The sequence below is a fragment of the Leuresthes tenuis genome, unplaced genomic scaffold (assembly GCF_036924035.1).
Source record: "Leuresthes tenuis unplaced genomic scaffold, fLeuTen1.0.hap1 SCAF_21, whole genome shotgun sequence".
Classification (NCBI taxonomy): Eukaryota; Metazoa; Chordata; class Actinopteri; order Atheriniformes; family Atherinopsidae; genus Leuresthes; species Leuresthes tenuis.
Genome location: NW_027325375.1, coordinates 21932467 through 21957594, shown reverse-complemented (window position 1 = coordinate 21957594; position 25128 = coordinate 21932467). Strand labels below are relative to the sequence as shown.

General features: G+C 39.3%; 2 protein-coding genes across 4 annotated transcripts; both read right to left on the bottom strand.

The window, feature by feature from the left end:
• Nucleotides 1–7471: 7471 nt before the first annotated feature.
• Nucleotides 7472–10703, bottom strand: LOC140279994 (uncharacterized). 3 transcript variants are annotated; one of them, XM_072375239.1, is made up of 5 exons: nucleotides 10166–10507; nucleotides 9711–9907; nucleotides 9105–9542; nucleotides 8930–8983; nucleotides 7472–8837 (listed from the first exon to the last, which is right to left on the bottom strand). In XM_072375239.1, exons 2-5 carry the CDS (start codon nucleotides 9835–9837, stop codon nucleotides 8395–8397), a joined length of 1062 nt encoding a protein of 353 aa, XP_072231340.1. In that variant the 5' UTR covers nucleotides 9838–9907; nucleotides 10166–10507; the 3' UTR covers nucleotides 7472–8394. The 3 variants fall into 3 exon arrangements, with proteins under 3 accessions (XP_072231340.1, XP_072231341.1, XP_072231339.1); XM_072375240.1 differs by having other exon boundaries at nucleotides 10175–10507; XM_072375238.1 differs by lacking the exon at nucleotides 10166–10507 and adding an exon at nucleotides 10520–10703 and having other exon boundaries at nucleotides 7473–8837.
• A 928-nt stretch (nucleotides 10704–11631) lies between these two features.
• Nucleotides 11632–16231, bottom strand: capns1a (calpain, small subunit 1 a). The gene is made up of 11 exons (XM_072374243.1): nucleotides 16120–16231; nucleotides 15350–15406; nucleotides 15226–15262; nucleotides 15029–15121; nucleotides 14797–14854; nucleotides 14591–14655; nucleotides 14315–14383; nucleotides 13832–13910; nucleotides 13387–13503; nucleotides 13216–13274; nucleotides 11632–13105 (listed from the first exon to the last, which is right to left on the bottom strand). The coding sequence occupies exons 2-11, from the start codon at nucleotides 15394–15396 to the stop codon at nucleotides 13079–13081; spliced, it is 651 nt and encodes a 216-aa protein (XP_072230344.1). The 5' UTR covers nucleotides 15397–15406; nucleotides 16120–16231; the 3' UTR covers nucleotides 11632–13078.
• Between the last annotated feature and the right edge of the window lie 8897 nt (nucleotides 16232–25128).

The window sequence follows — 25128 nt, the reverse complement described above, 5'->3', positions numbered from 1 at the left end:
AATCTGAGTATCCCTTTAAGGAGATGGAGGTGACATTAAACAAAGAATGTATCTTAGTCTAAAGCATGGTTGTTTTCTTACCCCAACTAAGTAATGTTAATGCTTAAACCCAACTGGTGACAGTAGTAACAATAAAGAATGATGTCTGCGCCAATATGAAGCACTCGAAAGATCTGTATTTCCTGAATATAAACAAACAATCCATTTGGTTTTTATTGCAGGATTCGTTGAATATTTGATATTAAAAAAAATCCTAGAAAGAAAGAAATAAATAAAACCTGAATCTAAGATGAGAAAAAAGTGACAGATCCACCACCTTCCAAAAATTTCTCGACGATATGAAAAAATCCCCCAAATGTCCTTTCTTGACACAACAGGTGTGACAATATTTTGATCACACAATTTCATCACTTATCTTTTTTTTGTCTCTGTTTCTTTAACAAAAATATTTGTATGCAAAACAGTTTGACACAGGTATAAACTGGTGAGTACACACGTGAGTTCCACATCTTCCTATATGTCATCCTACAACCTTCATGTCAAACATGATGTCCATCGTCCTTCATCACCCACAGTGAGACAGACAGGCTCATTTTAAATGTATATACAGACAACATCTACTGTGTCTGATGCATCTCTCAGCAGAGGAGCATGTTTGGGTCTTTGTGTGAGGGGAGCAGATGGACACTGCACCCTCTCTGCTGTTATCATCTGTATTACTTGCAGAAGTGTGACACAAGCGTGCCACGGGGCATGGGAACGTAAGAGGAGTCATGTCCTCCCCCACTCTCCGGACCTCCCTTTACTTTGAGTGGCCGGCATCTGCCTCGTCTTCAGCCCCACAGCAGCTTGGAGGTTCTTCTCCCCAAGGACACCGGGAGAAAGAGAGGGGAAGCTGCAGCAAATCTGACCCAGGCGGGCCCTCGGGGGAGAAGTCGGCCTGTTGTGGGCACTTCTGCACTTCCAGCCTGCTGTCTGCCTCTGGGACAAAAGGAGGTGTGGAAGAGATGTCTGGTGGTGGTGATGTGGTTGTGTGTGTGTGTGTGCACAGGCAGCCTCAGATTTATGCACATCGTTTGGTTGATTGGTAGATCTCATTAAGATTCTGGATGCTCGAGCACCAGAAAATGCATACAGTCCTTCCATGTTCACAATGAGGACGTTTATGGCTGCGTAAATCACTGGCAGATATTTTGTATGTTGGAACCTTTTTTTTTTCAAACAGCCAGTAGCAATAAAATCAGCATTCAGAAACATTTTAGGTCTTTTTAGGCCTTTGTTTCTTCTGGTGATAGTGACAATCTTAACTCTCTTTACTCCCCTTCCCATCTTGTATGATAGCTCACTTACAGTATAACAGATAGGAGTACTGTATATTCAACATCCCCTGTCCTAATCTTTTTAAAGTTATGAAGGCCTGCTTTTTGTGTTTTAAGGTCATTTTTATACTTGCTTTGTCAATGTTCTTCTTGACTTTGTAGAGCCCCTTTCTTGGGACAGTATATTCATAAGCTTGATACATACAGCCTCTGGGATATTTGCCCATTCTTCAAGGCGAAACAGTTCCAGCTCCTGAATTCTGCTAGTGTACAGGCAGCTCAGTCACTGGGAAAATATGCTGGTATTTTAAGTCTCCGGAGACCAAACTTACTTATCATATTTACATTTCTCGGCCAAAGAAGCCAAGTGTGTCTCGCACCGAGTGACACAGTTGAACAGTTTCTGTGAAACTCTCTGGTTAAGTAAGATGTGTACCTGACGTAAAACAATGTTCTCTAACTAATCAGGTATTTGACTTTGTAACTTGCATATGTATAACCAAAACAGCGATAATGAAAAATAAACAAATTAATAAATAGATAAAAAAGTAAATGAAATAGGGAAAAACTCAGTTCTCTCAGGTTGCTGCAGATAAGTCAGAGTCAGCTGTCACCCCACCTTAGCCCTTATTAAAAGTTGGTGTGTTGACTGATGAGTCTTGGATGTGTAAAAAACAAAAGAAGTAAAAATAGCTACATAAGGAATGTAAACATTGTGAAAATTTTGTTTTTTCCAGCTAACTCTCTGAATAACCTCAGTGAAGGCGATACACCAGTATAAATAAGCATGCCTTGCCTATTACAAGCTGATCGTATATTCCATACCCGCTTAATCCAGTTTAGGGTCGTAGGGGGGCTGGAGCCTATCCCAGCTGTCATTGGGCGACAGTCGGGGTACGCCCTGGACCGGTCGCCAATCCATCACAGGGCCACACAGAGACACACAACCATGCATGCTCACACTCGCTCCTGGGGACAATTTAGAGTCACCAATCAACCTAACATGCCAGAGAACCCGGAGAGAACCCACGCATGCAAAATGGTATGCGTGGGTTCTATGCAAAATGTTAGTATAAAAAGTAACTTCTTTATTGTTGGTGCACTATTATCTGTGGGTTAAATAATCCAATAAATAAATGATGCTGGAGCAAAACATTATTTTTTACATTTTTCCAATATAAAATACATAAAACCCAACAGATATCAGAAAGGAACTTGGCCTGCTTTTACCGTGCACAAAGCTCATACTGATGGAAGATGTGTCCGTTTTTTTGGGAACAGTAACAGTCTAATCTACTTAAGCCTAATGGCCATATATGTTTGGTTATAGCTCACTTTTTCTTTTATAGCCAAATGTAGTGCCTCATGGAGGCTCTAAAAATGACAGCAACAGCTTGCATATAAAGAGGTCGCGAACCTGAAAATGACATTGTAACTCAATGTATGAAACTTTTATCATTGATTAATTAAGAATCACATTCTTAATAGACCAGAGAATCTGTAAAGCGATTAGTTACCAGCATTCACTTGTTTTTTTCCAAGTGTGCCGGTTTCGACAATTCAAAGACTCTACTCTGACTTTGAGTGAGCGTAGTCAAGGTTGTCTGTCTGTGTCAGTCCTGTGATTGGCCGACAACCTGTCCAGGGTGTGCCTCACCCAACACTCACCGTTACAGCCCTTAACAGGATGAAGCAGGTGCAGACAGTGAATGGATGTTATTCAGACTAATGAGCTGATAAAGATGATGGGGTGAGAAGAGTCTGTAAAATAAACCAAAACCATTTTTATTTGCAGCTAGATGAGGTGGAGATGTTTTAAAGCTGCCATCACTGTCCGTTTTTTAACGGTAATGTATTACTTACAGATAAATGATCAGTTAGATCTGCAGCTTTATGAGTTTCAGTTAATTGTTTTAGATCTTAGGCTTTTCTGGTTTAACCTGGCTGGTCTCATATCACTTTTTTTTTGCTGCAGCTGAAGGCAGTTCCCAGAGAAAAGTAGCTAATTTTTCTACAGGAACTCCAAGTAACCAAAGGCCAGTTGCATTAAATGATTGATCCAATTTCCAACCTGTGGGTTATCTTGGCTCAGAACTTTTGTTAAAGGAACAGAAAAAAAAGGTAATCTGAAAAAACATCCAGTCTACAACAACTGCTAACTGATCATGCCTTGAACAATAATGAAGTGATTCTTATCTAAAGTAGGTTATCATATGTAAACAGTCAATAATCTACATTCAGCAATAGGTGAGGTGTGAGGACACTTCTGAGTGAGGCTGAAACGTAACAACAGTGATAAAACAGTGTTACAATTAGTAGTGCGGATGTACGTAGAAACTTACGGCTCACTGAGTTCTTAATATAATCTTTTTCTGTCATACAGATTTAGTCAAATCAATCAATTAAAAAGTCCGCATTTACCCATCTATAAACATTTCATGATTAGGAGAATGTATGTTGAAACTATGCTGTATTTTGATTTCCATCAAGCTGGATGACTGGAAATGTTTTTAGTCAGGTCTTTTAAAAACATCTTTCTGGCAACCTGAATTCATCCAAATTCACCCAACTATGACAAAGAAAGGTGCACACATTACAGCTCCAAGTGTGTCAGAAAATGACTCTCATGTAAGCCGCTGGAAGGTTAGAAGCATTTAACTACTCTTCTGATTTACCTTTGTTGTGTTTGTACAGTTTCTTATTTTCTTATAGTTTTTAAAGTATTTCTAAGCTATCTATCCAATGCAAATATATCAAATCCAACAAAGAAACTTGGCTTGCTTTTACTTTGCACAAAGCTTGTACTGATGGAAGCTGTGTCAGTTTTTTTGGGAGCAATGACTAATCTATTTAAGCTTAATGGCCACACATGTTTCTCCAGATGGATTTAAATTGGTTTCTCCAGACATAAGAACTGCAAGGTTTCTCAGTCTTGTAATGGGATATCAAAGTGGAGCATATTTTTCATCAAACAGCAATAAAATACTCTGGCCAAATCTGTAACTTCGTACTCTTCACAACATCGAAACCCTGTTAATCAGAATTCTTACAAGTCATAGACCAGTTCTGCACAATCCAAAATAGTGCAGAAAGAAACATTTTGTATTCTGGTCTCCCAAGAAAACATTTATTTAGGCCTTGATATATGGCACAAACAAATCTGTTTTTCTGAGTCACTGATCAAGTCACAAATCCTCCCCAAAACAATGGATATAGTGAAGTAAATAAAACTGAACTCTTTGGCTTAGCAGCAGATGCATAATAGCTCTTTTGTCATGACACAAAAAGAGCCAAAATAATGATTTAATCCCTTCCAAGTCAGTCTGCTTTCCTTCAAGCCTACCTTTTTCAGGCTCTCTCCTCCAGCAGCCTCAGTGGCAGATGGGAGATGAAAGAGGGAGCTGGGAGGAACGAGGGAATGAACAGGTGGGGGTGAAAACCAAAGAAAAGGAAAGGCCTCATGGGTCAACAGGGCAATAGGAAGGGGGATGAAACTTACATATAGACTTGAAGAGGGACAGATCGATGGATAGATTTTTTCACTTTTTATTGTGTCTCTAAATCTGCTCCTGTTATGCCATATGTTCATGAGAAAAATCCTAAAAGGGTAGAATTTGGAGAAAAAGCAAAGTTTGTGGAAAGTATAATGTATGTAGAGGCTTCATTTATTTATTTTTTTCCAACTATTTTGATCAGTCATCTGGTTTTATTTCCCTCGTGTCTATGCATCATCTGTTGTAAGCCAGTTTCTTTCAGTGAACTGTATTTTATCTGCCTGACACTAATGCAATCCTTAACGTTTGTTCTGGCGATGTCACCTGAATGTAGTATTAACTGTGAAACAGGCCAGAGAACAGTAGCCTATGAAGGTATTCCAGTATCAAAATGCAGATTTGGCAGAACGATTCACTTTTAAGAGCGAGGAAGAAAAAGTTCAATTTCATTCTGAGCCGTGGACAAAGGTTTGAATAGAGCAGCATACAGTTTTATAGGGACGCCACAATGCCTTTTCAGAAAGGCTTAAGCCTCAGGTTTAAGGGCCCGTAAAGAATTGAAGGTAAAAGAGCTGCTTACAATGTGAATACAGCTGCCTATAAGGACCCCAGCCCCCCACCCAGAAACAATAATGCTGTCCCCTGCCATTCTGCCATTCAGTTACAGAGCAGAACCCCAGCAGATTGTTGAACTTCTGCTGGACAGCACCCCCTTCCTAACCACCCCAACCCCCCCTTCGCCGCACTTCCTTGGCAGCTGTTTAACTGACTGAGTGAGGCAGAAGGGGCTGCAGGGAAACAATACAATTTGATTTAACGACCCCTCTTATATGTGTATATTCTGCTATGCAATTATTAAGACAGGCGCTGCATAGATCACACTATCTCCAACAAAACCTCCCACAATGCTGAGCTGTATATTCATGACAACATGTGGAAACATCATTTGTCACCTACAGTAATCTGTCAGTGGGAAAACAGAAAATCAATTATTTTAGTTTACAACCCCAAATTCCAAAAAGGTTGGGACGCAACTAACTAGGTTAATCAACAACAAATAAGTGACATGATCAGGTCCAAAAAGAGCACAGAGAGAGACAGAGTCTATTAGAAGAAAAGATGGGCAGAGGTTCAGCAATCTGAAAGAAAACTACATCTATAAATTGTGGTGCAATTTCAAAACAATGTTCCTCAATTTCTCAGCATCTAAAGTAAATAATGTCAAAAGAGTCAGAGAATCTAGAGACATCTCTGTCATCTCAAAGCAAAAAACTGTTCTGTGATCAGATTAATCAGAATTGAACATACTTTGACACAAAAGGCGAGAGATCGTCTGGCTTGTTATCAGCACTCAGTTCAAAAGCCTGCATCTCTGATGCTGTGTGGGTGCATTAGTGTAGGTGGTGTTGGCAGTTTGCACATGTTGGAAGGCACCATCATTGCTGAAAGATTTATACAAATTTTAGAGCGACATATGTTCCCATCCAGGTGACGTCTTTTTCAGAGGAGACCCTGTAAGACATTGATGAACTAGATACAGCATCTAATACAACAGCAACAGTAGAAGAGTCCAGGTGTTGAACTGACCTGCATGCAGTCCAGACCTTGACCAGATTAAAACATTTGGAGCCATCATGAAACACAAAATACAACAAAGAAGACCCAGGACTGTTGAGCAGCTAGGATCCTCTATGAGACAAGATTGGGACAACATTCCTCTCCCAAAATGTCCAGCAGCTGGTGTCCTCAGTTCATAAACTGTTAAAAGAAGAAGAAGAAGAAGCCAATGATGATACAGTTCATACAAAATGATCCATGTCTTCACCTGTTTTTCTACTTTTGGACATTACAATCTTATCTCTAATTGAACAGATATGTTTCTTGCGTTCAGCTCAGAATTTTTTTACGGTTTTATTGAAGCACCCCTGAACCTTCCACTATTATACAAGATTAACTTTTACTGGTCATGTTTCATCATGTAAAATATTAGCTAAAGGCACTTTTAACGAAGCACAAGTTAAAACACGATGGAAGCATGACTCATACTAATGCAATCTAGTCTTTCCTGATGAGGCAGCTCAGAGAAAAACGTGTGCTGCAAGCAAATGACAATAAGAACGCTGAAATGCTATTTTTTGAGTTCCCATAAAGTTTGCTGCAAACTTTTGCAAAAAAATACAAAGGAGCGATGGTTAAGGTTTCAGATCAGCTTTATATCGGCACACTCTGGCCTGTGAGAGTGTACAGCAGCGCCCTCTACTGCCTTTTCTGTGGCTCTGCAAAACTGGCAGGACATTTCTCCCCATCTGACTCGATGTTTTTCACAAACCAATTTTTCATATCATATGTAGTTTTTATATTCAAAATTACATTGTGCTTCTTAGAGAGAACGAAACTAGGCGCGTGTTCTCCGCTAATGTCTAGCTAACACTTAATCGACACCTCAAGGTATACAATGGAGAATTATTTCAAACATAAGATATTTTGCCACGTTCAATATTATGAGGGATCAAACATGACTCATTCCTTTGGTTTGGAAATTAAGCTGTGATAGAAACATATCAGACTTTATAACAACAGGTGACTCTCAAAAGAAGCGTGCCGTTATATTTGATCAATTCATCCTTCTTCTTGACAATTGGAAATAATTAATATTTCAATTTCAAACTTTCTAGGACATGCATCAATCAAAACAGCTGTAGTCTCATAAGTCTTAGTGTTGTTTTTATTCTACTTTAAACCATCACGGTTGTTTTAAGGTTTCCCACATTTTTCCCCATTCAGACTTTTAGCCCACGAAGCAGGAAACATTTTTATTTCCAAAATAAAAATGTATTTGAAATGCGCCGTCAGCAGTGAAGTGCAAAACCGCAGCTCCTCGGTGCGCACTAGACTCACAGCTGCGAAAACGAGCTCCGCTGTGTCACGACATCAGGGTTTATTCCACATTTTAAAGAACTTACTGAAACCTTTATATTCAAGTGTTCATGTTTGTAATATAAAAAAAACAAAGATCAGACAGTCACGATTTCTTCACTTACAGTATCTAACACACCTTGTTTAGCTCAGACATAAAGGACCATATAATGGTCGGGTGCAGATGTCCACTCGACCGTCACAGTACACGTGGTAATCTCCAGACACTGATGCAATAGAAAACTACAACAAAATGACACACAAGTGGATATTTCAAGACTTTCCAAAACTAAAAACTCGTTCTTTCCAGAATCACATTAAAAGACCATAAAGGCTTTAAACATGGTGTTCACTTAATAAAAAAAATGTGGTAGGAGTCCCACTTTCAGTAGCGAAACAAAAGAAAACTGTCCATGTTCTTTCATTATGGCTAATATTGGTTATTTTTCTCAATCCACTTTCATGTAACCACACAGAAAGCAATTCCATCAAAGCAATGTATCTACCAATAAAATTTTAAAATATAACCACAGAAAATTTGTTAAGTACTCTCAAAAAGTACAATATGCAGAGGTGGTGTCCAACAGAGTGTAAACGTGTCCCTGCACCTGAGGGCCACGTCTGAAGTCAGTGATACAACTCAACCCCTCCATCTGACACTGTTGTTATAACGCCGGCCGTCCGTTCAGTTTGTCATGCATGAGAGCGATGGCTCCACCCGTGAAGTCTCTGAGAACTTGCACCGTCTCACGCTGGAGCTGCAGCGACTCGCGCACAAACTCCTGCTGAGTCTCTGCCAGCTGCTGCACCGACTCCGACAGAAGCTCAAGGGAGCGTGAAACAGTCTCAAGCAGGATGTTGGTGGCATGCTGCTCCTGGAGGCTCAAGGATGCGTTTTGCAGTATGCCGTCCCTCGTGTTTTGCGAGGGCTGACCTGCCGTCGGAAGCGTGGCCGCTGAAGCTGAAGGTCCAGAGGATGTCTGAGGTTGTACTTGTTTTTGGATGCCGTTGTTAATTTGATGATCTTCCGTTGGCTTCGTTGCAGGAGTCGAAGACAGCACATCTTCCCTTTGATCATCGTCTGAATCGCCAAATGTCGTTTCAGCATCTTGAGACAAAGAAAAATTTGCATGTCAGCGATTTTTATGAATCGAATGTTTTAACACTTACTTGTATTGTATTGAAAGGTTATCAAATCACCTTCTGTTGGAGGTACTTCATATTGCACATCAAAAGCTGGCTGTGACGAGTCCCCTGCAACATTCAAAGTAGTTTTTATGCATTTTCCCTCAAAATATGTACTTTTAGTTGTTGTAACTTTAAATGTTTCATGTAGAAGACTGAAATGTAGGAAATATGTTATCATTGTTGCTACCTGACTGTGCAAGTCCACTCATTCTGTAGGAAGTTGTTGGAGGCATAGACGCCAAGTCCATCCCACCATTAGGAGAACTCTGCATTCCAATCATATCCTCCTCCTCCATTTCCTCTTCCTCCTCTGGCACATCGTCATCATCCCCCAATGGACCAAAGTCACCAGTGCTCTGGTCCTCATTGTTCATCTCCAGAATCTGTAGCACTATTTTCTCAGTTTGATTAAGGTCGCGGGAAAGACGCGAGTTAAGGCCCCTGTTCGGCACTGTCCCTGATCGCATGGCAGCCACTTTCCGCTTGGTGTCACACTTTAGATCAGACCATTTTTTGATGACCTCAATGATTTCACGTTGGCACTCTCCAATCTCGTTGACACGTGCAGTAATCTCTGCCCATGTACGCTTCTTCATGTCTGTTGGCACTCCACGGTTGAATTTGCCTTTAGAGGAAAACAAACACAAAAAATAAATAAATAAATAAAAACAAGAGAGAACATTTTTGAAGGTTTTCGTTCGCTTCTCTGGTTTGCAGACACAGAACCTTTCAGCACAATCTTTTCATCAATAGATATGATAAAATTACAAGCAACTGATAAGCAGACACGTACCCACAACAACCATACGATGCTTCCTCACTTCATCCAGCAGTATGTGGACTTCACTGAAAGAAAAACGAGCTTTTCTTTTCTTGAAGCGGGTAACACTGTCTTGGTTGTAGTATATTGATGAAGACATCCTCCTCCCACGCTGTCAAAAGATATCCAGCTGCTTTATGCTTCTCCAGCTGTGTCTGGGGAACAACAGTCTGCTTGACGGCAAAGTAAAAGAGAATTCAAGTATAGATAGTAAATGTTATAGTATGCAACTTATTTATTATTTTATTAACAAAAAGCTGCCTGATCTACAAACTGAGTTTATGGGAAAAACACATCCTGACGAACTGGTGAAAGCTGAAGTTAGAAGTCGTGGTACAGCTGAAGCTCAACAGCTGAGCACGTCTAATTTGTTAATTAGCTAGGTTTGATTAAGAATTAAAGTTACATTTTAATAGTAACGAATGCACATATCTTACAGTTTGTAGGAAAATGCCGCAGGAATACTGTTCAGACAATACTGTCATTCCTTGCACTGACAAGAGTGAATGAACAATGGACGATATGTGGTCACTTAGTTCACGCAGTTAGCTTGCTACATGCAAACCCCTCGTAACTGTTTTAAGAGAATGTCTTTACCTAACCCGTCAAAAAAAATTACACGAGTGTGGACTACTTCGTTTCATTTACACATAACAACATACCCTCAGCTAGCTCTCGTCTACTGTTACACAACAACACCCACTATGAAGGCTAGCTCTCTGCATCACGGCTACATTAGCTAATGCTACGTTGAGAAAAGGCTAATGAAGCATTTCACTCACGCAGTCACACTTCAAATGGTATTCATTAATGGCAACGATAGCTAAGGGGACAGTGAGCATGCCCCTAGAAAAAAGGCGATACGTTTTGATTCAGAAACGTAAGGTTAAACTTCCTAATCGACAAGATAGCAATAATCAAGTTAGCCTATATGATGCTAACGTTGAAGAAATTATATCCGGTTGACGTTAGCTCGATTGGAACAGCAAATATTTTATCACTGTTTACGTAAACAACAACATTAATATGACAGGACGACATTCCCTTGTAGTATTAACTTGTGCAGCTATCGTAACAAGCCTTCTCACTTTGCCTTTCTTTCGTTTAACTCACAAACGGTGTGAATTGTATTTCCTACGATCATGTTCAAGGCGCCTTTATTTTTGAAGAAGAAGATCTACTTCCGGTGTGATATGCGCAATAACAAACACAAACGTTCAGTGTGGATGTCACACGCCGAGGTGAGTCGCGCATACTCAGATAAGACTTGCGTATGCGGCATAGTGAAGGAGACCTCTCCTATTCTTACACTGAATGTAAATACAAAAACATAGGGTTCTTTTTTGGCAGCTGATGTACATTGCCACCGTGCATATGGTCTCCAAAAATCAATTTTAACTTGACTAATTCTTCATGGGTTTTCATTCAATTTTGCTCATTATTATTATTTCTCATCTGAACATTTATCTTGTATTTTTGCTAGACAGTTTCTCCACATATGCATAATTATATACCATATTTTTGCTTGGAAATATCTTTCATAAGTCAATAAAACCTTTGGTGAGGATAAGGACAATAACTAAATCTGAACACCCTGAGACATTATAATCCTCTCATGTGCATCGCATTCAAACTTATTCCTCCATGCACCACTGCACCAGTTTTCAGGTTATCCAAACTGGATAATTGTATATACCCTTTTCATGATGGGAGGTATTGATAACATACAATAAAAGTGGTTTATATTTCAAGTTGAAAACTAATCAAAGATTCTGAATGGCCTGGAGGCAGCCTTCACTTCAGCTTGAGTGAGAAATTATTAGTCACCGTTTAATGTTTCAAACTAATCATGTATTCATCACCAGTTTGTCAAGAACAAGGCCGATACTATATATTCAGTGTATGGTTTTTATTCCAAATATGGCACAGACATTTATTTGACATAAGCACTTTCAGTAACAGTTTAGTGGCTGAGACTACATGGTTAATACCCTTAATAATAGCATCTCCACCTTTAGCTGCATGCAATAGTGGCATTTACACACAGTATATCATTAACTCACACATTGTGCTGACGTTGTCTGGGGCAAACATTTTTCCAAAGCATAAAGTAAAGTGATCAGTAAGCAGAGACAGTTTAATTCCCAGTGCAGAACATGAAATGGCACAATATTAAACTGCCTAAACAAGCACGGCCTCTTGTAGATTTGTATTTGTATGCAGATGTGGCTATGCTGATTACATACTTAATATAATATCAAGTCAGTTCTGAGCATGTACAATAACTCATCAGGTTACCTATTTATTCTTTAAGCAGTGTCCAAGTCTGGTTGGTCATCTCACACCGTTGTTTTAGTTAGTACAAACCTCAGGTTACTGCACTTAGGGCTAGTTTTATAAAGTCACAGAATAAGACTGAAGTTTTGCATGCCAGATGGGAAAAGTCACTCTTAAGGGTTCTTTATATAAAAGGAGACTTCAGCTGTGTACACCATCCTACACAACAGGTCTAACAGGCCATTAGCAAAGACACAAAGATGTCACTCAACCAGTCCAAGCACACCCATACATTTCAACGAGGGCTCTAAACAGGTGGAAATAACTGTGGGTGGCCATTTGTGCTGCATCAAGCTGCCATTTCACACTTGATCTCTACTCACTCTGCAAGCGAGCGCCACATGGAAGATATTTTTGCAGTGATGACTAAAGGAAGCTTTTCTCATCTTTGCTAGCATGTGATACTGAGTTGTGAGAAGGTGTAAATATTCCCTAAAGCTTTATATTTTAGGGAGACAAAGTGAATTTTTGTTTTAACTGTAAAATGCCCAGTGTTAGCATGAAAACAACGGAAGAGTAAAAGTAAGATTGTCAACACTCTTAACACAATGGTCTTTGTAAAACCAGCCACAGAGCAATACTACATCAGGTTTTTCACAAATTGACACGTGTTAGGAATCCTGAGCTTGGTCTGTCTCTTTTCATGCTATTTCTGACTTCAGGGAAAATGCCTAAACAAGCTAACCAAATGACACATATTCAACAGACAATGTTTACACAACCTCGTTCATGTGAGCTACATTCCTGTCCACACCTTAAGGGAGCATTTAGTTCTGATCCTCAGCTGTGGGTACCATTCTGCGTGCAGGTTTGCAATTTTCTTGCTTTTCTCAATTCTGACTTGCACAACTGTGAGGCACAAAACCTCTCTTGCATAAACTATAAAAATAAACAAAGGGACATTCTGAGTAGCAGAGGAAGCCATTTGGATTATGGATAAAAGAGTTTGTACTATGTGGTTTAAAGTGGTTTCATAAAACAAGTAGGGGAGATTTCACCGGGGCTCAAGAGTACATGGTCAACTGAAGCCACTGAAAGGACACAAGAGCAGAGATGACTTTAAGAAACCGCTGAACCACACAAATGATTCTGCAAGTCTGAATTCAAGACAAAACATTTGGAACAACCGAGATTACTTTACCTCTTGAACATTGACTTTGATAGTCCCATTGTTATCCTTATCCAAGGTTTTGAAGGCACCTGAACAGGATCAGATATTACACCCTTAAGACCATAGTTTTTCTCACTTTGGTAAAGCCTTTTAACATCAACAAAGACCCAATTAAGTTAGAGACTGGTCTCTGAAACTTACGGCACATGGCATCAAGCCGCACGAGGCAGCCGATGTAGTTGTCAAAATCCATGTTCCCACTTTCGTCACTGTATCTGCGAATGATCATGTCAAAGAGCTGATCATTGAGAGGGAACCCTGCGGGAGAGATATACAGAGGGAAACGGTCTCCGTTACTATTAAGTAGCACTTATAGAGGTTACATACGTATACTGTAGGCTTAGGGCAGAGCTGCACACATATTAAAACAAGTGGTGTTAAGTTTGAGTATTCACAGGCCATGACAATGTGATAAATCATCTATAAGGACCTAGGACAAACCTAATCTATGAAAGTAGATTCCTGGTTATCAAATTGAATATTTTCTACTTTACAAACATGTAAATCCCTTCACTGCACCTATAGATATAGCTTTACTTGTTCTTACAGGTGGAAACTGTATATGGGAGATAAAACAAATCCTCACCAGCAGCTCTGAAAGCATTTGGCAGCTCATCTGCTCCAATGGTACCGGAGTTATCCCCGTCGAAAGTCTTGTACACGCCCTAAACGGCAACAATACAAGTATTTCAAGTAGTTATGCCATCTGAGAGTTTGTACATTGTAGAGGCAACTACTTTGGTCCACGCTACATGAGAAATTCCTTAAAATGAAAATGACCACATATGGTATTAATCTTTTACGAGTTTCACTGTGCACCCGGGACATTTATGTAAACACAGTATGCTGATCACATTTATGTCTATTCAAAAACACAGCCGATACTCAAATTAAGGAAACGCTTGGCACACTGTATATTCAAATCAGCTCATGCTTTGTATATTTTCAGCTACTCGTTCTTCTGTGTTCACTGTTTCTGTAGATAATTAACACAGACCGCAGGAATGCAACTGTGCAACACAAAAACAGATGTGTGGGACCAAAGAGAAAAAGGACCTGCAGTACTTACCTGCCATTTTTTAATATTGTTCCAGAGATGTTTGAATTCATGGAAGCCGAGTTTTCCAGTGCTGTCACTCTAAAACAGTATTAAGGACGACAAGCAGCGCTTCGTTCCCTTTGTTTTCAGCCTAATTAAACTGTTGTATTACAACTGGATACCTTCTGTTTGCCTATGGTGGATTTCTACGTGCATTTGTGGCTCATCTGGCATAGTCAGCTCATCAGTCTACAACCTCACCTGGATTACACAACATGTAAAGACCACAAATGACAGAAAGGATACATCCATGACTGCCACCATGCTCCTGCAAGACTCAATGCTGAAACCATCTGTCTTCAGGTTTCCGTCTAAAACACAAGTCAATCACTGTGAGTGTAAATCTTTAAAGACACACTGACATGAGAAAACTCAGTTAACAACTGTGTCACGGTAGAGGGAGGAGGACAGAGTGGGCTGAAAGGAATATGTCAAGTGCAAACAGATCTTACGCTTTCCGATGATTCTGTTCAGGATGTTCATCAGCTCAGCTGGGCTCACTTCCATGTCCTACATGACAAAGATGTAACAGAAGAAGAAGCCTGACAAAAGCTGTACAGGAATAGAGATGACGATTCTTTGCAAGGTTAAAACAGATGTTCTGATATCAACTGAGAGAAATACAGATTGTGTAATCACTGCAAACCCCCTCAGCGTCAAAGAGGAGTACCGGTGGGAACTCACATCTCCTGCAAGTTGCTGGAAGACTCTGCGGAACTGTTTCTCCTCTTCACTTTCATGATGCTCGGCGTATGCAACGGGCCTGCGTGGTGGAGGCTGTGGGCAGAGGCATGAGCAAATATCACAAACAATGCCATCATCCACATTTAGCACATCGGTGGCAAGCAGATAAAGCCGCTCAGGCAATGGATGACACTCACAGGGTCAGAGGGCACGAACTGCTCGGGGTCGATGTTGCTGCAAAAACAAATTTAGTGATGAAGAGATTAAACCACAAACCACCTTCAGCGTTGGGTTAAATAGTTGATTTGCGCAGATTCTCACCTGACAACATCTATGATGCCGCTGATGAATTTTTTGGCAAAGAACATCGTCAGTCAGCTGTGAATAAAAGAACATGAAATTTAAGCTTGGTTTCTGGCTTTGAGCATAGCTCCACATTTCAGAAATCCCAAGAAAACACTCATTAGAAAATGTTAGCTAGTTTGAGCCACTCCAGTTGGGCTTTGTATTGTAGTAATATCCTGTGTTTTGTTTTACAAACTGTAATCAGTGGCAGACACACCCCATAGACCCTTTTAAATTTGAAGAAAAAAAAAAAAGAGAAAATCACACCGCACCCTAGTAGAGAAATATTTACCAGCTTTTTTAAGGAAAGGATATCAAGGCACATCATTGGTTTATAACGTCATATTCGCACCTTAACGCAAGTTAAGTAACATCAACATTACTGTAAAGTTTCCATGTTTCGATTCTCTGACTCCACGCAAGATATAGTGCTGTCATGCTCAAAGCTCAGCAATTTATCTGGTCACCTTGTATTCTGGGAAGCTGCAGCTGTTAGGTAGCATTAAAACCGTCTATACTGTGAAACCTACTAGTGCAGCATTACAAAAATTAAGACAGGACGTACTTGCCGTCAAGCAGCCAATTAAACTTTAGCGTTAGCTTCCCTGTCATTAAGCTAACTTAGCTACGTTATATTCTAATTTAGCTAAACCTGGCGCTACCGAATCTAACAATGTGATCAAAACTGACGCTTGTGTTAAAGACAAATCTCATTTAACAAAATTCGACATTTAAGCTGTATTTACCGTGTGGCAACTGTGCTTTGAAGAGTTAAACGTTGGATGTTTGTCCGAGCCTGCGGGAGTTCCACTAAACTCGACTGGTTAGTAGGAGGGTCCCTGAACACGCCTCAACTGACGCTGCAGAGAAAACTGGGCGGCGAGAGGACGCCTAACTTATTTCCGCTTATGTTTTGGTTTACAGAAAAGGAAATGTATAGTTCAGTGTGCTGCAATACAGATTATCATCTCTTTATACTGTCTGGCCACATTGATAGTGGTTTAAGAGGTATCCTCAAGTCGAAAATGTGAACGTTGGGCCCTTCGCAGTTTGTTTTGGGCACGCGCAGGGTCATACTAACGCAAAAACAAACACATTTGTATTACGAAATATAATATATTTATCTATTTTTTAATAGATAAAGGACTGTACTATTTGCAGTTAGTACAATTGGCCAAATTAAGGTCTATTTTTTTCAGTTACTTTCATTTTGCTGTGCAAGGCAAACACTTTTTAATTTATCTTCCTTGTCCTTGTCCTTGTGGTATTTTCTACCAAGGTGAACAAACAAGTCTTTTGGAAACAAAACAAGATGCAGTTAGACTGCGCCTTGTATTTTCTTTTTAAAAACATTTTAAAAATCACGATCTCTGTGTCCTAAAAAGATAATGCAACACTCAAACTTTTCTTACAAGAAAAGTTTAGAAGTCATGGTAGTCAAAATGGCATGTGCAAAGACAAGATCTTAATTTTTTGAAGCAAAGATAATTAAATATTCTTTAAGCACAGAAGCAAACTTGTTAAAGGCAAAAATCTAGAAAGAGGAGCTTTGAAATATATAGCAGCTCTCGATCAGATTTCACCAGTGGGACATCATCAAACTCCCACACTTCTGTTCATGTCCTCTTCAGAGCTTGTTGCATTTCATATTTTATTTCCAAAACTAATGTGATAACAGAACAATTTCAATTTAAAAAAAAGCAACCTACAAATGTGGCAACAGTTTTGTTGAAGAGATACTAAATGAAAAAATTAGATAGTGTTCTCCAAATATGTGTTTGTGTGCGGAGAGCTCAAAACCATTCAAGAGGGTTATGGTTTGTTCTGAACCATTCAAGAACAACTTCAGAACAAACAAAAGCAAAAATGTACCTCGTTATCAACGTGTAACCTTTGGAGTTTTTTAAAAACGAGGACAGCTACATCCAGACGCTGAGCTGGAGACAATTACAAACAAGTATACTGATCATTTTTTCAGATGCTCCCCAGGCGTAGAAAAAAAATTTCCAATTACTCTGTGGTATAAATCACAGCTATTCGTTCCACTGTGTCAGCTATCAGTACCTGCAACAACAGGATAATTGTAGTGAATGTAGGAGCCATGTTTCATTTCTTTTTTGTGAAGTTTTACCCGCAGCCACTACAGCGTTGCATTTCATGTGTTGTATTCTGTCTGAGGCTGACGCTGGCCTGGGGTCATGCTGGGTTATTTAAGGTCAGCTGTCATGTTACTCAGGTGTTGCTAATTGTAAGTGGCAAACAGTTTTCTACTGTGCTGATATGCTATCAAACTCAAAGGAGGAATCTCTTTATCTTAATCTGTATTTAAAGCTGAATTCAGGTAAAAACAATGCCTAACAGCAAACAATTAGCAGCCAGTAGAGCTCCAGTATAGGACTAAGTCGCTACATTAAAAGTCCATCCATCCATTTTCTATACCCGCTTAATCAGATGGTCGGTTCGTGAGGGGGCTGGTGCCTATCCCAGCAGTCATCGGGCTAGACTAGTGCAAGTTATTCCTTATAATTAGACATTCAATTTGACTTTACTTTATGAATAAAACATGTCTTTGGAGAGGAATATTTTCATGCCCGTTTTAACTAGAGTGTTGTTAAAAATCTCCAACAATTTCTCTGAAGATTTGCCTGTGGCGTTCAGGCAGGTTTAAAAACGATCGTACCCCATACTGAATAATTAAAAACGACTTAATGAGAAGGGAGAGACAGTCATGTTTTCATTTATTTTGACAAAATCCAATTCTCTGTAATAAAATTATTTAAGTAGCAATAAGGCCATAATTATGTGGGAGTTTAGAGTCATATTTAAAGAGGAAAGATGGGCAGAGGAGCACTATTTAGTCAATAAATGTGGTTGAAAATCACTGAAATGTTAACATGCAATGTCTCTGAACGACAGACTGGAAAGGATTCACATATTTTTCCTCTACATTCAAAGAATTTCAATGCTGGACAAGTTGGACAGCTTTGCTCTCCAATCACTTAGATGGAACTGCCATCAAAAGGAAAGACAAGTTTATTTGAAGAGCACAATGCGTACAAAAGGCAATTCAAAGTGCTTTCCAGCTACATAAAATCATAAAAGGCTAATAAAAACATTCCATTGTGCTCTTTTCTAAAGATGGAAATTGAACTGTCCCGACAAATATGTGTACGTGATTAAGACTGATCTTAGCATCAGTGGGTTGTCCAGACTCTTGAAACCCCCTGGTTGAAAGAGGCTGCACCCTATTTGGCCAAATAGTGAGACTTGGTCTCTGACTCTGTTTGATGATTATTGCTGGCTATTGCTGGTTGTTCATCCTAGTTTGATTTCTTATTTTGTAATAAATTCCTTAAATCTTAGGAGACTTATTGTTGTCTTTGCTTCCTCACCACAGAGCTAACAGTTTTTGCCTCTACACATAAAACATCAAAATAACCAGCAGGAGACCGCTCCCTGAGGTTCTCAGAGTCCGTATTGGTTAATTTGGGTCTAACATGCCAGAGATATAGATGGCGCCAGACTATGAAGAGACTTGCACTCAAGCAGAGCTATTTTAAAGTCTATTCTTTGAGTGACAGGAAGCCAGTGCAGAGACCTGAGCACTGGACTAATATGGTTGTATTTCCTGGTTCTAGTCAGGACTCGAGCAGCAGCATTCTGGATGTACTGCAGCTGTCTCACAGCCCGTTTAGAGAGCCCAGTGAGCAGGCCGTTACAGTAGTCTAACCTGCTGGAGACAAATGCATGGATTAGTCTTTCTAAGTCTGGTTTAGACGCTATTCCTTTGATTGTGGCAATGTTTTTCAGTTGGTAAAAAGCTGCTGATGTTATTGATTTAATGTGGCTGTTAATGTTCAAGAGCCATCATTTATTAACCAGGAGAGATCCTCTGAGATGTTGACCTCCAAGACCTTGTAGAAGGACACCTTCTCCACACTCTCATGTTCTATGATGACCTCCTTAGTTTTATGGCCGTTCAGCAACAGATTGTTTGCTGTACGCCACGCTGCCAGCTGCTGGACCTTCTCCCTGTAACCAGTCTCATCGACCGGGATAAGTCCAACTACTGTGGTGTCATCTGCAGACTTAAGGAGTTGGTTGGAGGGGTTGGGGGGTGTGGAGTCATAGGTGTGCAGTGTGTACAGATGTGGCCTCAACACACAGTCCTGTGGAGACCCTGTGCAGAGCGTGAGAGGGGAAGAGATGTGGGGGCCGATTAACTTCCTGCAGTCTGTTGTCAGGAAATCTTGTATCCATGCACAGGTAGAGAGGGAGGAGTGTAAATCCAACCGTTTATTTTTCAAGATGTCAGGTATGATTGTGTTGAAGGAGTCTGTCATAGTTTCCTGGATGCTCTAGATGTTCCAGCGTGGAATGGCATGTGATTGAGAAGGCATCCTCTGTGAAGCGGTTTGCTCAGTAGGCAAACTGGTGTTTGTCAACTGCTGGAGGGAGAGAGTTCATCAAATGCAGAGAGACCAGCCTCTTTATCACCTGAGAAGTAAGGGTGAATCTTTGTCAAGTGGTAAGAGTTACATTTACAAATACCACTTAAAACTTTACAGTGAAAAAAACAATGTGGGGCTTAGGGGCATCTGGGATGGACCATCACACAATGGAAACATGTATTATGGCCAGCCTGATTAGTATTCAAGATATTTTTTGGGAATAAATGGATGTTGTGTGGTCTTGACCAAAGACGAAATGGACCATCCAGCAATATGTCCAAAAGCCAGGCTCTGTGGTGGTGTGGGGTTGTATTAGTGCTTGGTTTAATGCAGAGTACATTGAGATTTTAGAGCAACGTATGTTGCATTTTTGGCATCATCTTGTCCAGGGACATCTGTGTATATTTCAACAGGACCATGCTGAACCACATTCCGCATAGATTAAAAGGGCATGGCTGATTAAGAAGAGGGTAGTCTGTCCTGCCTGCAGTCCTGACCTGCTGCCAACAGAGAATGTTGAAGAATTTCTTTATGAAAATGCAAAATTACACAGAGCGAAACACATAATTTCTTTTTATCTTCAATGCAAGAACATTTTTAAAGTGCCATGAGAAGGAATAGCAACATTACAAAGTGGTGAAAGCTGTACTGTCCCAACTTTTTTTGGAATATGTTGCAGGCCTAGCAAAATTGGAATGAACATTAACTAATGACATGAAGAAATTACATGACAATACATTAAATATCTTGGGTCCATACTGTCTGCATTGGAATAAAAGTCAAAGTAAATGTAAGAATCACTGTATTTGGTTTTTTTATGTACTGTTTTATCGTTTACATATTTATTTATTTTTTGCATTTTCCATATCGCCCCAACTTTTTTTCTGATTAAAGATTAACCAGTGAATAAAGGTCTAATCTGTTTGTGACCTTTAAATCTCTAGAAAGATGTAGTTCTACTTTCCAAAATATATGTAAACTAGGATGAAAAGTGTTGGAGACTAATTATTTTAATGCTCTAAGAATGCTGCATGTAGGTGCAGAATAACACCATTAGGTGGGGTCAGAGAGCGTTTGAAGGCTGAATTACTGCACACACGTGTATCTTCTGCATCCACCATGCAAATATTCTGGGTGCACGCCATGTACATAAATGTAGATCTATCTCTAATTATCTAAATATAACCACTTTTGCATGGTTGAGATGTCCTTGCTTGTTGATGGTAACCTGCACTGCAACATGTCACTAAGGCTAGTAAAGCTCAGCATAAATCTTTTAGTGGACTCTGGGCCACAGCATTGCTAGTTGAATTACAAACTGTGGACAGGTGTTCATAGTTTTTGTTATAATTTGATTAACAAGCTGATATTCCAAACACCTTCTGCAATGATATTGCTTAAATTTCACGTATAACCTTTAAAGTATTATTCAGTTTCTGTTACACTGAAATTAATTACATTATCTTGACACATTTATCACAGTTTGTTTAAATAGGTTTTACACATATTTTTTACTTTTATTTTACATGTTTATCTAGAGATGTGTATTCTGACTTTCTGACTCACTGCTGCGTCTTCTCTAAGAGCTTTTATGTTTTTAAACAGAACTACTTCTCTTGATCACCCACGGCCAGCACTGTCATGGTTGCCTTGACAGTGTAGACACTTCGCCTGCTCCCTCTATAGCTGATAAATCATGGTACTGCCGTCTCTCTGCTCGAGCAAAACACAGAAAAAGGCTGTTCTTAAATACAGAGGGAACACATCCATGAATCTTTCTATTAAAGGCTGGTAACAAAACCTTATGTGATATAAAAAATATATAACTATTGATTTTTATTTTTCAAAAAGTGCAGATATAATCTGCAAAACTGTAATCTTGATTGTTTTACTGGTTCATTACTGGTTACTAAATTATATATACCTTATGGACGGTCTCCGTCTCACTTTTACTCTTGCACACAAAAGCCCCATATGTAAATGTTTGTGCACTGTGTTGCACTCATGGATGTCTTGTCACCCCACACTTTCCAGTACAATAGCATCTGAACATAAAATTTTAACTCTGACACGTTTAGAGTGCGTGTGCTTCAGAGTGTAACCTGATATTTAAGATGTGATAATAGCTGATGTGGAGTGGTAGAACAGTGACATGTTTCCTTCAGATCCCACTCCAGCTAAAATTACTCCATCCATGAAATGGAGGTATCCATGGTTACTTCAGGAGCTATGTTAAAGGGCGCCTCGGTGTATCTGTTCTCCAGCACTTTCCACCCTCTTCTTCATTCATCATTCGAAAGAAATCACTGTGTCACCTCAAGGTTTCCGACAGCTACAATTGAGTTTTTGCAAATGAGATTTGCAGTGAATAATCTGAATTATATTGATGAGGACAGATTGACTATTAAGTATCTCTGAATTATGAATGCAAGGCACATTACATCTGCGGTTACCTGCTTGACTTCGTAAGAGTGAAATGCAGAGCTCACACAGCTCAATACTCCAAAGGCTGCATGGTGAAGTATTGTATAGGAGCATCCCCAATACGGCATATTCGCAGTCTTCAGAACAACCTGTTACCTTGACAACGCAATTTTATCATTCAAGCCCATTGCTACCTTCCCTCACAGCAGGAATCAAATGTGCCTTAAATGTATACCGCTGCAGGGTTTTACTCCTCATTTCAAGGCAGGAAAGAGCCATCCGCTGGGTTGAGATGTGCGGAAAATCTTGAATTATGACTTCACTCCATTGCTGCACAGTCGAAAATATGTGACTATATTCTCCTGCCTTTACAATGTTTGGAAGCTGCTTCTGGTCTGAAATGCTTCAGAAAAAGTAGAATGAACAGTAAATGATCAATACAGGTAGTGGAAGATATTACTATTCACATTGAAAATGCTGCTTTTTTTTTTTTTTTTGTAGATTCATCAAATGACCAGATGGACATTATCAGTTTACAAGATATTTTCTATTATGACCTGGTATTATGATCAACTGTTGAGGATTAAAAAGAAGAGCTCACTCATTCAAACTGCCTAACAAATACCGGTGACCTCAGGTTGGTTGCTGTTCCAGTGACTTACTTGTGCAGGTATATGGAAATGCCAGGCAATATTAATCAGGTTAATCAGGCATTCTGATAATTGTTATTTAAGCTACATGCAAAACTTTACACGAGGCAAGTCCATCTGCTGTTGCATCTTCTTCACTGAATTTTACATTCAGGCATCCAGAAGGGAATTTAGAGATTTTCAAGAACCATCTACATGTCAAATAAAGCAATAGACTTTCATTACCCTGGAAAAAAAAAGAAAGGAAACACAATTATGTCGTATCAGAAATGGATACTCACACATTTTGGTAAATCCTGTTCAGCATTATAAGATCATAAGTATAAAAGTTGCTGTAATAAGTCTACTTTAGATGAGTATTTTCACTTGCAGACAGTTTTGACCATACGACATAACTGGTATAAATACATGTATATATATATATATATATATATATATATATATATATAATCTGTTTTTTCTTCATCATGGTAATAATCTGATATTTGTAGTCATCTGTTTTCTACATACATTTAAGGGTCTGTATGTTCTAACAGCATTCTAGTTGCAAATAGAACAACATTCCTATTGAAAGCATTTCTTCATTAGATTTTCTGGTCTGAAACGATCAAATTCAAAAGATGCTAATTAAAAGCTTTGTACTGTTTAGTATGTAGAATCTGAAAAGAAAAAGACTGTGCGCATCCTCTCACTAAAGCTTCAGCACGTAATATATGTGTGTGTCCTTCTGAATGTGCTTGCTTGATAATGAACAAGGTCAAACAGCGTAGGAGGAATAGCTGTGTGCCGGATGGCTCATGGCTGTCAATACATAAAAGTCATGATGCAGAAGTTGAACTGTACTCAAATCTGAGGCCAAACTGCGTACACACAAGCATGATTGTGCTGCCAGGGAAGTAAGTGGAATTTTATGGCTATAGCACATAAAAATCTTGAAGTAAATCAAAGAAACTCATTTAAAAAAGGAATCTATAGAAAGGCACGCTGATTGTATTACAACCAAGATTTTTCATATAGAGCACTAAATAATCAATTTACAGTCTAAAAGACATGCAAGAATTGTACAATTGTTTAGATTTAGATTTGGAAACTGGAGCTCTGATGAAGGGATTGGGAATGTCAGAGTTTGATTGTAATTTTGTGGAATGTAGTTTAATAAAATAAATGATTTAGCAGTGCTTTAATTGTAAATAAACTCATATTTTTTTTTTATCAATAAGCATGCATAAACCTTGTTATATTCCAGCTGAAGTAACTACATGCAGCTCATTTCCCTTTTAACAATAGTTAGATTAACAATGGTGTATTTGGGTCTTGACTTAAATTACTGGTATCAGCTTACACTGTTTAACTGCATATTAGTGCCAGGCTGGAGCTTTCTCCCTGATCAGCTTGATCGAACAATAAAGGTCTATCAGTTCCAGAGCTGATGTATTACCATATAACCCAAAGAGCTTTTTTTTTTTAGCAGGGTTTCTTTTCTTTACACAGTGTTAGTGAAGAGTTGGAATGAACTATGATTGCCCACTCACAGGTTTCTGCTCTGCGGAGGTAATTACTGGATTTCTAGCCATGTTTGCTCTGTGTCTGTGTGGATGCCATCACCAGTCTGTCCATTGGATCACCACTTTGATCTGAAATGAATAAATCTCAAATACTGAACTGATTTCAGAGAAACTGTTTTACTGGATCGATCAGTGGCGGCAGCTGTAGCTCGGGAGCTAGAATGATTGTCCTTCAATCAGATTATCGCTGTTCTATCACCAATTTCCTTCGATCACCAGTTTTTCCACTATCTTGTCGAAGTGCCCTTTGAACCCCACACTGCCCTCCAATTTGTTTCCAAATGAGGAATTGATTGGCACCAAAATCCATGAGATCACACTTGATCATATTCAAATCGTTCCCAACCTTGTTTATAAATATAATAAACAAAAACTATGCTAAACACATACATACGTTGCTGCATGTTACCTTATTAGATCTGTTTTCCGGCTGAGATATGTACTATATGTGTTGTCCTGAAAGCGTAACCCCATCAGTCTGTCAGGCTAATCAATTTGTCTGAATACAGACAAAGAGTTGTTAAAAGAGTGGACTGGCCCTAAAATCTGAATTTCTCAATCTTTCAGTTTCTTTAGCTCAAACTGAAAGTATCTCAAATGTAATCACAGAGGAAGCAAATGTTTAACACTTAACCGGATAAAAGTAAATGTTTGTTGATCAGCTC

Coding starts and splice junctions, on each gene's coding strand:
- LOC140279994 (XM_072375238.1), bottom strand. CDS start 9,837: ATGTCTTCATCAATATACTACAACCAAGACAGTGTTACCCGCTTCAAG. Junction 8,984..9,104: donor GAGTGGACTTGCACAGTCAG/GTAGCAACAATG, acceptor TGAATGTTGCAG/GGGACTCGTCACAGCCAGCT. Junction 8,838..8,929: donor TGAAGTACCTCCAACAGAAG/GTGATTTGATAA, acceptor CTTTGTCTCAAG/ATGCTGAAACGACATTTGGC.
- capns1a (XM_072374243.1), bottom strand. CDS start 15,396: ATGTTCTTTGCCAAAAAATTCATCAGCGGCATCATAGATGTTGTCAG. Junction 13,504..13,831: donor AAATGCTTTCAGAGCTGCTG/GTGAGGATTTGT, acceptor TCTCTCCCGCAG/GGTTCCCTCTCAATGATCAG. Junction 13,275..13,386: donor GCGGCTTGATGCCATGTGCC/GTAAGTTTCAGA, acceptor GATCCTGTTCAG/GTGCCTTCAAAACCTTGGAT.